We start from the raw sequence: 12,982 nt of genomic DNA, 5'->3' as shown, positions 1-12,982 counted from the left end.
CCCAAACCAACACCACCATCATCATCCCCATCACCCCAAACCAGCACCCCCATCACACCCATCACCAACCCCAAACCACCATCATCCCCATCACCTCCACTCCAAACCATCACCATCATTATCCCCATCCCCATCTCTCCCCACCACCCCCAAACCATCATCCCCATCACCATCACCACCACCAACCCCAAACCATCATCCCCATCCCCATCTCTCCCCAACATCACCCCAAACCCCAAACCACCATCATCCCCATCACCACCACCCCCAAACCATCACCTCCATCACACCCATCTCCACCAACCCCAAAACATCATCCCTATCACCACCACCCCCAAACCATCATCACCATCATCCCCATCACCCCCAAACCATCATCACCATCATCTCCATCACCACCACCCCAATCCATCACCATCATCATCCTCATCCCCACCAAACCCAAACCACCATCCCCATCACCTCCATCATCCCCATCACCACCAACCCCAAACCATCACCACCACCATCATTTCCATTACCAACCCAAACCAGCACCACCATCATCCCCATCCCCATCTCTCGCCACCATCACACCCATCATCACCATCACACCCATCATCCCCATCACCACCATCTTCGTCATCACCTCCACTCCAAACCAGCACCACCATCATCCCCATCACCACCATCATCATCCCCATCCCCACCACCCCAAACCATCGCCACCATCTCTCCCATCACCATCAACCCCAAACCAGCACCATCATCATCCCCATCCCCACCACTCCCAGACCACCATCCCCATCACCACCACCAACAACCCCAAACCACCATCAACCCCATCACCACCAACCCCAAACCATCATCACCATCACAGTGATGGTAAAAGGAGGGTGTTGTGGTCACACTGTGTCCATGCAGAGGTGGATCAAAGGGTGAAGGGTTTGGGAGGAAATGTACGGAGGAACTGAGAGAGAGCAGAGGGAGGGTACTGGGGTTGATGGCAGCATGAGGAGCTCCATCCTTGAGGACTTTGGAGCAGATGATGAGTGAGGGAGGGGAAGCCCACAGGGGTGCAGGACATGGTGTGCATGGCATGGAGCTGGGGAGGCCTCCCAGAACTGTGAGGTGGCCAGTCCCTGCTGAGCATGAGAACAAGGACACGGACACAGAGAGTGTAGGTTTGCTGAGGGATTTATTGATCATCAGAGGGTGTCACTGATCATCAGGGTCCTCACTGGGCACCAGAGGGCAGCACTGGCAAGGAGGAGCCTTGTCCCTGCAGGGTTTGTCCCCAAGGACTCAGGGCAGGAGAAGGACTGGCAGCAGCCAAGAGACCCAGGGCAGAATGTGGGTCCACTGGGGACGGAGGCCACAGCCCCTGTCCCACCTGCATGGTGACTCTGGCCATCCATAGGGCACCCTGAGCCTGCCCCCTCCAGATCCATTCCTCTGCACAGCCCCATAGAGCACAAAGGAAGGGCTGGAGGTGACAGTGCCCAGGTCCCCCTGGAACAGGCCACGGACAGTCCCCTCCATGCCATCAATTAATTCCCAGCCCCTGATGCCCGGTCCTCAGGGCTGCGGAGACACCCAGGGTCCCCCAAGTGCCCTGTGGGGCTGTAGTGTCCCCGTGCCGCTCACCTGGACGGTTGGGGTTGGAAATAGGGGCAGGGCAGAGGGGCAGGGAGACTAAGGGGAGGGAAATAAAGGTGCCCAGAGACTTGGGGGTGCCAAATAGAGAGGAAGGGGGAGCTGAAAGGGAGAAGAACGGGGGTTGGGGACCAAAAGAGATGAGAATAGGGCTGCTAAAGAAAAGAGATCTGTTGGTTCCATAAGGATGGGATATGGGAACCCAAAGAGAGGGCATTCTCTGGTTCTTAATGACCTTCAAGGACTCTTCCAGCACAAACCACGTTCTGTCCCTGTGACCTCCCAGGACCCTCCTGTGCTGGTGACGTCACAATGTCGCGCTGACCTCACAGAGCCCCCCCGGGGTGGGGCAGGGGCAGTGGGTCAGCGCCGAACCTGCCGGCCCCATTCTGCAGGCGGTGCAGGTCCTGCGAGCAGCTGTGCCAGTGGTGCAGCAATGCGGGCCCAGTTTGCCAGCGGAACATTAACAGCTCTGCAGCGCGTGGAGCTGCTGCAGCAGCTGGAGCAGGTGAGCTCTGGGTGGACGGGCACAGAAGGGCCGAGCTGCCGGCTGGAGGGCACCCTGCCCACGGCATGGCAGCAGAGAGCCGGGTGCCAACGCCGCTCCTTTCCCCTCCCACAGGCTTATGAGCGGATGATGGAGAAGCGCACGGCCGCGGCCAGGGCGTCTTTGCTGAAGGTGAGCAGATGCTGCTGTGTGGGGTGCGGTGGGAGAAGTGCCCTCGTGTGGGTCTGCAGCTCCAGCCCTGCAGGCCCTGCTTGCCCCGATGGAGGAGGCAGGAGGGGACGGAGCCCCGTGGGAGCGCCGGTGCCCTGACGGCCGCTGCTCTTCTCTTTCCCACAGGATGCCCAGCAAATACGGGCTGAAAGAACGGCTGCCCGTAAGGAGGAGCTGGAGCAGGTAGGGGGCAGTGAGGGCTCGTCCTCACAGCTTGGCATCCTCACGCCTCTGGCTGTGCAGGAGGACCTCGGTCCCCATCCCTCGGGTCCGTGGGACCCAACGCGGCCAGCCCTCATTACAGCCGTTGTCTTGCAGGAGAAGCAGCTCATTGCCCAGCTGGAGGAGCAGCTGAAGGCTGGGAGCGAGGAGATGGAGGTAGTGTGGAGGGGCGAGGGGAGCGGGGCTGCCCACCCCCGTGTTGTGGACATGGAGCTCAGCCTTTTGTCTGCCAGGTGCTGCGCCGGGAGAAACAGCGCCTGCGAGAGGAGCGGGAGGAGCTGGAGCTGGAGGGTGCCTGGTGAGTGGGAGCCACCCATGGGACCCTGCAGCCCACGCCTGCACACGGGGGTCTCTGACACACCTGGGGCAGCAATGGGTGCAGCGCTGCTGGGGATGGGGCTCTGCTTCCTGCATGGTGTGGCAGAGCGGCCCCGTCCCAGCCCTGGGGTGGGCACACGCTGCTGGGGAGCCCCCGCGGTGACAGAGGCCGGCAGCCTCCAACCAAGCCTTGTTGCCCACAGGCGGCAGCATCAGATGGAGCTGGAGGTAGAGCGCGTGCCTGGGGCTGTGCTGCCGGAGCTGGTGGAGGCACAGCTGGTAAGGGGCAGAACACACGGCACCCTCACCCCATCCAACAGAGGTCTCCCTGGGGACAGGGCTCCCTGCAGCACCGTTGTGCTGCTGGGCTCCCGAGTCCTGCATGAAGCCCTGCTGCGCAGCGGGCCCTGACCACCATCCCTGCCCCATCTTCACCTACAGGAGAAGAAGGAGCGGGCCAGGAGACGTGGGCTCTCCTTCTGGATGCAGTGAGTCTCCCCTCCTTGCCCTGTGCCCAGCCAACAGCAGCCGGGCTCCCATCAGTGGGCTGATGGCCAGGACCCCTCTGCAGCCGGCGGGGCTCCCAAACGTCCCCTGTTGCACCAGATGGGGCTGTGCTGCCGTGGGATAGGGACGCCTCATTCCCAGCCCTCTTTTGCCCCACAGGACCATCTGCCTCATCTTGGTCTGCCTCCAGCTGCTGCTCGTTGCCGTGCTGGGCTCTGCCCTATTTTACGCCCAGCACTATGACCAGGAGCTGCTCTATCGGCTCCTGCTGCGGGTGCTGCCCCAGCCAATGTACGCTCCCGTGGCGTACTTTGCAAGCAGGACCCTGCGTGTGGTCTGTGATGGGCTGCTGCCCATCTGACCGCCCAGCTCAATAACCCCTCCCAGCTCGGGGCTGCGTGCTGGGGCAGGGGACAGGGCTCTGTCCACATGGAAGGGGCCTGTCCTGTGCTCCTGCCCCCAGGCACAGCAGTGGGGCAGTGCTGGCAGGCGGCTGAGTGCCACCACGTTGGACTTGTTGGAAATCAGTCTGGACTGTCATCGGGAGCCGCTGTCAGCTGAACAACAAACCTCCGACGGCCCATCAGACGGAAGATCCGCACCCGACAGCAGGACGTGGCTGGATCTACCAGCACTGAACCACCTCGCTTTGCTGCCTCTCTGTCCCTCCTTCCCTGTTTTCTGTCTTTTCTCTTGGTCTTCTTTCATTCTTTGACTCATCAAAGCAGCCGTGGCCTATGCTAACGGCCTCTCATTGTAATTAGCCCATTAGCCAATGTTACCTCCAATTGGTTGTTAAGAAAGCCCTCAATAAATACATACCTATTATTCCCCTCAGTTTGGTGGTTGTGCCTCTTTGCTGAGCAGGGGAGGCTCAGGAGGTGGGAAAAGATCCACCCCTTGAAAAGCACAGAGTGAGAGCAGACGTAGATTGGAAGAGAAATGGGATGGGCAGCATCCCTCTGCACTCAGATGCCTGCTGCTTTGTCTGCATGCATCTCTTCTGCCCACTGCAGTTTATCCATGAAGGCTGCAGCAAAGATAAAGTGTCTCTGCTATGGAGCCCTGGAGGGGGATAGAGATGGAAAATGGGGAGAAATGGAACCTAAAAGCAGAACCCCGAGGCCAAATGGGTCAGCCCTACAGCAAACTGCATAACCCCAAGAAATAAAAGGGTGAAGCCCTCTCAAAAGGGCCAAAGATTGAACCCCTTTAGCAAAAGGGTGCACCCCAGTGCCAAATGAGATCCAGAGCTGCAGCTCCAGTGCTGTGTTCATTGTTGGGCCCCTCACTACAAAAAAGGCTCAGGGGAGACCTTATTGCTCCCTATAACTTCCAAAGGGAGGCCGTGGTGAGCTGGGGGTCAGTCTCTTCTCTTGCATAACAATGATAGGACGAGAAGGAATGGCCTCCAGCTGCACCAGTTGAAACGAGATGATCATTACAGTGCTCCTCAATGCAGGCCATCCTATGATCCTATGATAAGATATTGAGAGCCCCTCAATGCCCTCCACTGCACCCCAGTGCTCCTCAGAGACCCCAATGCCCTCCATTGCCCCCAGTGCCCCTCAGAGCTCCCCAGTGACCCTCAGAGCCCTCCCCAGTGTCCTCCATTGCTCCTCAGTCCCCCTCAGAGCCCCCCAATGCCCTCCACTGCACCCCAGTGCTCCTCAGAGCCCCCCCTATGTCCTCTACTGCTCTCCAGTGCTCCTCAGAGTCCCCCAATATTCTCCAATGAGCTGCCAGCTGCAGGGCCAGGAGGGAACCGATAACCAAGAAGGGCTGGGCTGAACAAGACGGGTCAAGTTCCTCGATGAAGAAGGAGGAGCAGGGGAAGCCGAGCATGAGGTTGCACTGCCCAAGCTGCAGGAAGCTGAGGCCTCACACCACCAGACAACAGCTTGCAGCCAAGAGCCACTATCTTGCTCAAGGGCTGAGTCCAGCCTGTCCATGGAGACCCCAGGCACACCACCCAGGCTGAGGCTTCGGGCATGTGACTCGGTGACACTTCCGAGGAAGAGGGTTGAGAAGAGCAGGGAAGAGTGGGAACAAGCCAAGGAAATGGCAGCAGCAACATCCCGTGGTGAGACCAGCCTGCCCGAGGAGTCCTGTGACAGATCTGTATTGCTGCCTCCCATAAGGGAAAAAAGGGAGTCTCCTATTGAAAAGATGGCAGCAGCAACATCTCACGGTGAGCCCAGCTTGCCCAAGGAGCTCTCTGCTGTCCCATCTGGGTTGCTGCCACCCATAAAGGAAGAAACGAGGTCTCCCACGCAAGAGATGGCAGCAGCAGCATCTCGTGCTGAGTCCAGCCTACCCAAGGAGTCCCCAACCATCAGATCTGGATTTCTGCCTCCCATAAGGAAAGAAATGGGGTCTCCCAGACGTCAGTCTCCAAAGCCCGAAGCCCCACCCCGCAGGAAGGACACACCTTACCCACACTGATGCAGGCATGGGGTGCCCAGGACAGACAGAGCTCCACCGGAGGCTGCAAAACAGCTGCTGAGTCCATTAGTGCCATTGAGACCCATCTGTGTCGTTCCTGCATGCCATCTCCTTGAAGAAAATCAAAGGAACAAGGAGAGCGACTGAGGACTCTTGTGAGACCCCTTGCCTCTGCGAGATGCTTAGGAACAAAACCCTACAGCTGGAAGTGTTTTCAAGGCAGGGGATAAAGACTGTCATGGCTTGCTAATTTTGCTATTGCTCTTTTACATCACAACATCTTACTTAATATACAAATCTACACACCAATAAACCACCATCAAAACACCTTACGCACTTGGGTCTGTATGCATATATATAGACAGAGTTACCGACTGCTCTCCCCCAGCATCAAATTCCCTTGTGGTAACACAAGCATCCCCATCATTCTGCAGCACCCACCGAGTGCACCCAGCTCCCTGGGCAAAAGCAGTTCCAGGGAGAGGTTTGCCCTTTCCAGAGGCTGGAAGGACCCAAACAGCTTTTCCCAACACGCTCTTTACATGCACTGCAGGGACCTTATCTCCCTCTACAGTGTGCAGGGGGCTGGATTGGCTGGGACCATCACGACTGACAGATCCTCTAGTACTGACCAACCAAGTGGCTTCTTCCCAATTCTTCTCCAAGTGCTTGAATGTTCCACCACCCATTGCTTTCAACATAGCTTTCAACAACCCATTGTATCTTTCAGTCTTACCAGAGCTGGTGCATGGTAGGGGATATGATAAACCCACGCAGTGTCATGATCTTTGGCCCAAGTATTTATGAGGGAATGTTTGCAAGGAGTCCCATTATCAGACTCGGTTCTTTCTGGGGTGCCATGTCGCCACAGGACTTGTTTCTCAAGACCCAATTTGGTGTCTCTGCTGCCATCTGTCGCATGGCAACCACGTGGAACAGAGATCCCAGAAACACACACATCTCTGTCATGGTGTTATCTGGATCAATCTGCCCGTGACAGGGGTGGGGGAAGAGGGGCAGTAGGGCTGTGGGGCCCCTGACAAATGGGAAGGGAATAGGGAAAGGGGTAGGGAGATGGGAGCTGGGCACAAGGAAACAAAGAGAGCAGCAGCAACAATCTAAGGATGAAAACTTCTTTCACTAACTGTGATCAGGGAATGCAAGGTAACCCAGGCCCCACAGGCCGGACAGCCGGCTTCTAGCCTGGCAGGGAGCCTCGGGCGGGATGGGTTTTGGCCTGGCAGGGACCTCGGCCTGCAGGCTTTTGGCCTGGAAGGGTTTCCCCGGCCTGCAGACCTTTGACCTGGCAGTGCCCCCCAGACCAGACAGCTGGCTTTTAGCCTGGCAGGGCCCCCCTAACCGGGTTACCAGCTTCAGGCCTGACAAGGTAGCCCCCAGCTTTGTGGCTGGCTTTTGGCCTCACAGGCCCAGCAGGTCAGTCAGCCATTTTGTTGCCAGGCAGTGAGCCCCAGGCAGGCTGGATGTTGGCCTGGTAGGAATCCCCAAGCTGGCCAGCCAGCTTTTGGCCTTCCGGTGTTTGCTGGCCGGCGGCAGGCTCTTGGCCTGGCAGGGCTTCCCTAGTCGGCCTTTGGCCTGGCAGGTGCCCCATTGCACAAGGAGCTCCTCTTGTGCAATAGCACAGACATCTGTACCAGGGCATCCAAAGGAGCTCCTCTTGTGCAATGCCACAGACATCTTTACCAGGGCATCCAAAGGAGCTCCTCTTGTGCAATGCCACAGACATCTTTACCAGGGCATCCAAAGGAGCTCCTCTCTGTGCTCAGAGCTGTTTCTGGGAATTCCAGCCTTGGGCTGGGGGCAAACCCATGGGGTCTGTCCCTCCTGGGCACACCCTGTGAGCTCATAGAAGGCGTCACTCGGCCTTGGCAGCTGTCAGCCATTATGACATCGGAACCTGCCGTCCTACTGAGCCACGCTGCAGAGCTGTGCAGCACTGCAGTCCCGTGAGGAGTGCAGAGCAGGCGAGTGGAGAAGAGGTGCTTGTGTCCTGGGAGGAGAGCAAGCCATTCTCTGTGTCTGTAGGAGTAAAGGAGCCAAAATGCCAGCCCAGCTGGGCAGGTGGGTGCAGCAGGGCCCAGAATGTGGGGAGGGGAAGCCAGAATCACTGTGTGCTGCTGGGCTTTCTCCAGCCAGGCAGCCCAAACTCCCTTTCCGTGGGCACAGCCCTGCTCCTGCTCTGGGGAGAGCCCAACGGGGCAAGGCTGCTGCCCCCCATGGCACAGCAGAGCCCTTCACTCTCACGTGTCCCACGGGTGCTGTGGCACTAACCAGCTCTTGCTAAAGGGCCCCCTCTGGACTCACATCTCTGCTGGGCAGAGGAACCCATGGCAGCCGTCTGCTAAAGGGATCCCAGGAGACCGTGTGTGTCCCTGTGCAGGGCCGTGATAACCACCATCTGATCTCTCCCTTAGGCAATGTGTTGCCCAAGAGAGGGGAAGGAGGACTCCCATCCTGCCTCTAGCGGTCCTTTCTGGTGAGTGTTCCCCAGCCAAAGCCATCCCAGCACAGCCGGGGAGCGGGACTGTCCCACACGGCGTGTCCCCGCTGGGTTGGGAGGGGGGAAATGGGCTGCAGGGCTCAGAGCAGCCTGGCAAACTCATGGTCTCTCCTGACTGATGTCCCCCACAGCTGGAGCCTTCCTTTGGATACTGGGAGCATGGAGAAATGTCCTGCAGGTCAGTGCTACGCTGTGCAGCAGAGGCCATAGCTCTGCCCTTCTGCCTCCGTGGGGACAGTTTGGCCATGGGCTCATCGCTGCTGAGACAGAGGGTGGGCCCTTGAGCCAGGCTGGGGGCTGCCTTGGCAGCAGGACAGGCTTTGGTGTGGCAGCATCTTCCCAGTGCCCAGCACGGAACTGGGGATGAAGGCAACAGCACATGGGAAGAAGGAGCCTTTGGCCCGTCCGTGTCACTGGGGAGTCTGGAGGGGATGGGAAAGCAAAGGGAGAAGCATCAGATGCTCTGCAGCACGTGGAGGGCTGAAGAGCCCAACACTGGGCAGCGGTCCTCTGCAAAGTGCTGGGAAGCAGCTGGAAATTCTGCCATTGTTTCCCTGGGAAGCTCCTTTGGAAGCTCCTTGTGCTCCTCGTGCTTCCTCCCATCCAATGCCTTTCTCTTCCAGGTGGTGTCTGCAGGACCTGTGCATGAGCTCCTGTCTCTGGGGTAAGGACACTTCCTTGCCACTCACCTGGTTCTGTAGCATGGCCTCAGCTGGCTGTGTGCTCTATGCACGCCTTCGCCTTGTGCCCAGGGCTCCAGCCTTTCCCGTCTGTATAGTGAAGACAGCCCTTGGCAAAGCCAAGGAATGAAAGGGGCTGGCGGATATGGAAGGGCACAACCCATTGGAATCCTTCACCCCATTGCACTGGAACCTGCAGGGTGGACATTGCTGAACAAGACTTGCTTTGCTTTTAGGAACTCACTAGTTTGGCCAGAGCCAAACATGGAAACTACTCAGCTGTCGGCCAGGAAGGAGCTCATTGTAGAATCAGTGTTTGATGTCCTGGAGGAGAATGGGATCCATGGACTGAAGAGAGAGGTAATGGCACTGCTTCCTCCTTCCTCTGCCTGCCTGCCCAGGCTGTTCTGCAGCGGACACAAGGCTGGCAACAAGGGGATCAGGCAGAGCCCAAAGTCCATCTTTGCTGTGTCTCTGGAGTGCAGTGGCTCATCAGGGCACACCTAGAAAGACATGGAGCCTTCCCTTAGCTCTTGGGTAGGACACCCACCTCCTGTCTTTGTGCTCACTGCTGTCTCTCCATTCCTTATTTGTTGCCAGGAAATTCTGCAGCTGACACGGCAGGAGATCGAGAAAGTCATGGCAAACAGCTACTGGATGCCCAACTGGGCTCTAAAATCCTTGGGTATGTCGACAGCTTCACTACCCTCAGCTTTGTGCCTGGCACTCCCCAAAACCTGCCCAGCTCTGCCTTCTCTCACAGTTGTCTCATAGAGCTTTAGGCTGGCTGAGGTCTGAAGGGACCTTAAGACCATCCCAGCCCAACTCCCTGCCATTGACAGGGCTTTGCATCAAGGTGCTCAGGGCCCCATCCAACCTGGTCTCCTACACCTCCAGGAATGGGGCATCCATGGCTCCTCTGGGCAGCACATTGCAGGGCCTCACCGCCCACTGGTGGTCAAGAATTTCCTCCTCACATCCCATCTAAACCCCCCATCTCTCAGACTTGACAAACCCTTCTCCTCTGCTCCCAGGGCTGACCGGCTCCTTGCCCCAGTCAGTGCTTCAGGCCGGGACTCAGCAGTTCCCATACACACAGCGAGGGGAATTCTGCACCCCAGAGCCCCGCCAAGAGCTTTGGGCAATGAGCATTCAGTCCTTCAGCTCGTCTCTGGGCCGTCCCAGTGCACGTCTGTCCATCTTTATTTCAGGTGCCACTGTTGATGCGGAGAGGACAACCGAGAGTTATGGTGGGAAAGGCTGGATTTCTCCCCTCTTTTCCTCCGCGAAGCCCCCCGAGACCCTCTTGCAGGTAAGGCACAAGAAGTGGTGACTGTGGGCTCCCCCCCTTTGCTTCCCCCCCTCCATCCACAGAAACCCCATAGAGCCCCATAAGGGCCCCCCCTACTTCCCCCAGTCCTTTCTTCCCCCAATCCTTTCTCCCCATCCTTCCCCCCCAGTCCTCCCCTTCCTCCCACCACTCTCCCCCCCTCCTTCCCCCAATCCTTCCCCCCCATCCTTTCCCCATCCTTCCACCCCCCAATCCTCCCTTCCCCTCCATCCTCCCCCCAATCCTTCCCCTCCATCCTCCCCCCAATCTGGCTGCACATTACTTTCCCTTGGCCCAGCATTGCTGCTCATCCCGCACTCTTCCCCACATCACTGACACCAGCGCTGGGAGGGTGCTGGGCTGACAGATGCTGGGAGGGCTGCCCCGCCGGCTCTGTGCAAGCAGAGAAAGGCAACTGAGCCCAGAGCTGTTGTCCAACCCTTTGCATCTTGCCCTCCCGTCCCTTGAGTAGCGTTCCATGACGGGCAGCCCCATAGCAGACAAGGTCTGTGCTCCTTGCCCACCATCCAGCTCTGGCAGCTCTTTGCCTGATGGACGCGTCTCTCTCCTTTCAGCCCGATGTTTCTGCTGGCAGCTGCTGGGCTTTCCAAGGCTCTCGGGGCCACGCAGTCATCCAGCTGCCGGAGAACATCTGGCCCACAGCTGTCACCATGTGGCACGTCTCCAAGGCAGTCTCTCCCTCTGGGGATGTCAGCAGCGCCCCCCGAGACTTTGCCATCTTGGTAAGGCTCTACCTGCTGCTGCTAATGGAGGGTCCCGAGGAAAAAGCTTTGCCATAGAGCCCCATAAGAGCCCATAGAACCCATATAGAACCCCAGAGCCACCCAAAGAGACCCATAACCACAACATAAGACCCCATAGAGCTACAGAAGAGCTCATAGAGAACCAAAGAGACTCATAGTGCCCACAAACAACCCATAGAGCCCCCTCATTGTCCCACAGACACCCAACAGAGCCCCATAATTGCCTATTAGAGCCCCATAAGACCCCATAGAACCCCTATAGAGCCCCAGAGACACCAAGCAGAGCACCATAACCACAACATAAGACCTTATAGAGCCCCCACAGACACCCCATAGCTCCCCATAATGCCCGTAAGACCCCATAGAGTCACACAAGAGCTCACAGAGAACCAAAGAGCCTCATGGTGCCCCACAGACACCCAACAGAGCCCCATAACTGCCCCAAAGAGCCTTGTAAGACTCCATAGACCTGCACAAGAGCTCATAGAGAACCTTAGAGTTTTAAGGTGCCCACAGACACCCCATGGAGCCCCATAAGGGCCCCATAGACACCCAACAGAGCCCCATAACTGCCACATAGAGCCCTGTGAGACCCCATAGAGCTACACAAGAGCTCACAGAGCACCACAGAGACACACAGTGCCCCACAGACACCCAACAGAGCCCCATAAGGGCCCCACAGACACCCAATAGAGGGTTGGAAGGGCTCCCACCTTTGGCCTTGGTGTGTTCTTTATGGCATGGCCTGCCTAAGTGTGACCGCCATCATCTCTTGTCTTTCAGGGAGTGGATGAGGACGAAGGGGAGACTCTGCTGGGGTCGTTCGTTTATGACGTGGACGGAGAGATCGCCCAGACCTTCCACATGCAAGTATGGCAAGTGCAAGGGGGGAGGGCTGGGCTGCCTGCAAGGCATGGGAAGAAAGAGCTTTCCTGCCCACCCTCTGCTCTCCAACATGGTCGACTCCTGCAGGGTCCCTGTTGGAAGCCTTTGGAAGCACTTTGTGTGCTGTGGCTCTTCCCATGCCCATAACGAAGCCTCTCCTCTGCTACTGCTTCACTTATATACTGAGACCTTGAAAGAAAAGAATCTTATCTTGTTCTAAATGCAGAAACAACGTTTGATTCCCACACTGATAAGATGGGTGATAACAGGCGGGGGGTCTGAATGCTAAACAACTCCTGAATATGGATCCAAATTCCAGGAAATCAATGACTATCTATTAGGTTTACCTTTATCTATGGGGCGAACATTGGGATCTATGGGGCAATATGGGGCTCTGGTCCCCCTCTGACCCATAACAAAACCTCTCCTCTTTGTATTGACAGGAGAAGCCCCTTCAATCCTACCGCCAGATCAAACTGGAGGTGCAGAACAACTGGGGGAACGCGGAATACACCTGCATTTACAGAGTGGAAATCCATGGAAACCCCTAAAAAAAACCCTATAACCCCTAAAAACCCCTAAAAAACCCTAAAAAACCCTAATAAACCCTAAAAACCCCTAAACTCTGATGTCTACCAGAGGGTTTTAATTAGGGATTGATCATTCAATGAAGAGATGTTGATAACTTTCTGCCCGCCTCGAGGCTGGTTGGGGGAAGGGAGGAGCTGATGGGGCTGAGTTGGGTGGGTGTTTGCGGGGTGTCCCCCCCCCCTCAATGCAGGGTCCCTCACTGCCCCCCTTTCCACCCTCCCAACACCCCCCCTTCCTCCCTCCTTATCCCTCTCTCTGACCCCCAGGGTCACACTGTCCCCCCTGGTCCCCCTCCCATCTGACCTTTAGAGCCCCCCCACTCCAGTTCCCCTATTCTGATCCCTACAGCCCTCTTTGACTCCCCCCCCA

At 57.4% G+C, this 12,982-nt stretch overlaps 2 protein-coding genes across 2 annotated transcripts; both read left to right on the top strand.

Annotated features, from left to right (window-relative positions):
* Positions 1-1,193: 1,193 nt before the first annotated feature.
* On the top strand, positions 1,194-4,236 carry LOC140265224 (uncharacterized). Its single transcript, XM_072361126.1, has 8 exons — positions 1,194-2,143; positions 2,258-2,314; positions 2,480-2,536; positions 2,672-2,731; positions 2,809-2,873; positions 3,097-3,172; positions 3,335-3,381; positions 3,560-4,236. The coding sequence occupies exons 1-8, from the start codon at positions 1,823-1,825 to the stop codon at positions 3,759-3,761; spliced, it is 885 nt and encodes a 294-aa protein (XP_072217227.1). The 5' UTR covers positions 1,194-1,822; the 3' UTR covers positions 3,762-4,236.
* A 3,668-nt stretch (positions 4,237-7,904) lies between these two features.
* On the top strand, positions 7,905-12,573 carry LOC140265229 (SUN domain-containing protein 2-like). The gene is made up of 10 exons (XM_072361138.1): positions 7,905-7,924; positions 8,278-8,339; positions 8,495-8,541; positions 8,987-9,027; positions 9,280-9,403; positions 9,644-9,728; positions 10,255-10,355; positions 10,949-11,116; positions 11,921-12,007; positions 12,466-12,573. The coding sequence occupies exons 1-10, from the start codon at positions 7,905-7,907 to the stop codon at positions 12,571-12,573; spliced, it is 843 nt and encodes a 280-aa protein (XP_072217239.1).
* The last annotated feature ends 409 nt before the right edge of the window (positions 12,574-12,982 follow it).

Source organism: Excalfactoria chinensis, unplaced genomic scaffold, assembly GCF_039878825.1.
Source record: "Excalfactoria chinensis isolate bCotChi1 unplaced genomic scaffold, bCotChi1.hap2 Scaffold_72, whole genome shotgun sequence".
In the NCBI taxonomy this organism is placed as follows: domain Eukaryota; kingdom Metazoa; phylum Chordata; class Aves; order Galliformes; family Phasianidae; genus Excalfactoria; species Excalfactoria chinensis.
The sequence above is the reverse complement of the archived record's forward strand: the minus strand, read 5'-3'. Positions and strand labels throughout refer to the sequence as shown.

Coding starts and splice junctions, on each gene's coding strand:
- LOC140265224 (XM_072361126.1), top strand. CDS start 1,823: ATGGGATATGGGAACCCAAAGAGAGGGCATTCTCTGGTTCTTAATGAC. Junction 2,315..2,479: donor CCAGGGCGTCTTTGCTGAAG/GTGAGCAGATGC, acceptor TCTTTCCCACAG/GATGCCCAGCAAATACGGGC. Junction 3,173..3,334: donor AGCTGGTGGAGGCACAGCTG/GTAAGGGGCAGA, acceptor CTTCACCTACAG/GAGAAGAAGGAGCGGGCCAG.
- LOC140265229 (XM_072361138.1), top strand. CDS start 7,905: ATGCCAGCCCAGCTGGGCAG. Junction 8,542..8,986: donor CATGGAGAAATGTCCTGCAG/GTCAGTGCTACG, acceptor TTTCTCTTCCAG/GTGGTGTCTGCAGGACCTGT. Junction 11,117..11,920: donor CCCGAGACTTTGCCATCTTG/GTAAGGCTCTAC, acceptor CTTGTCTTTCAG/GGAGTGGATGAGGACGAAGG.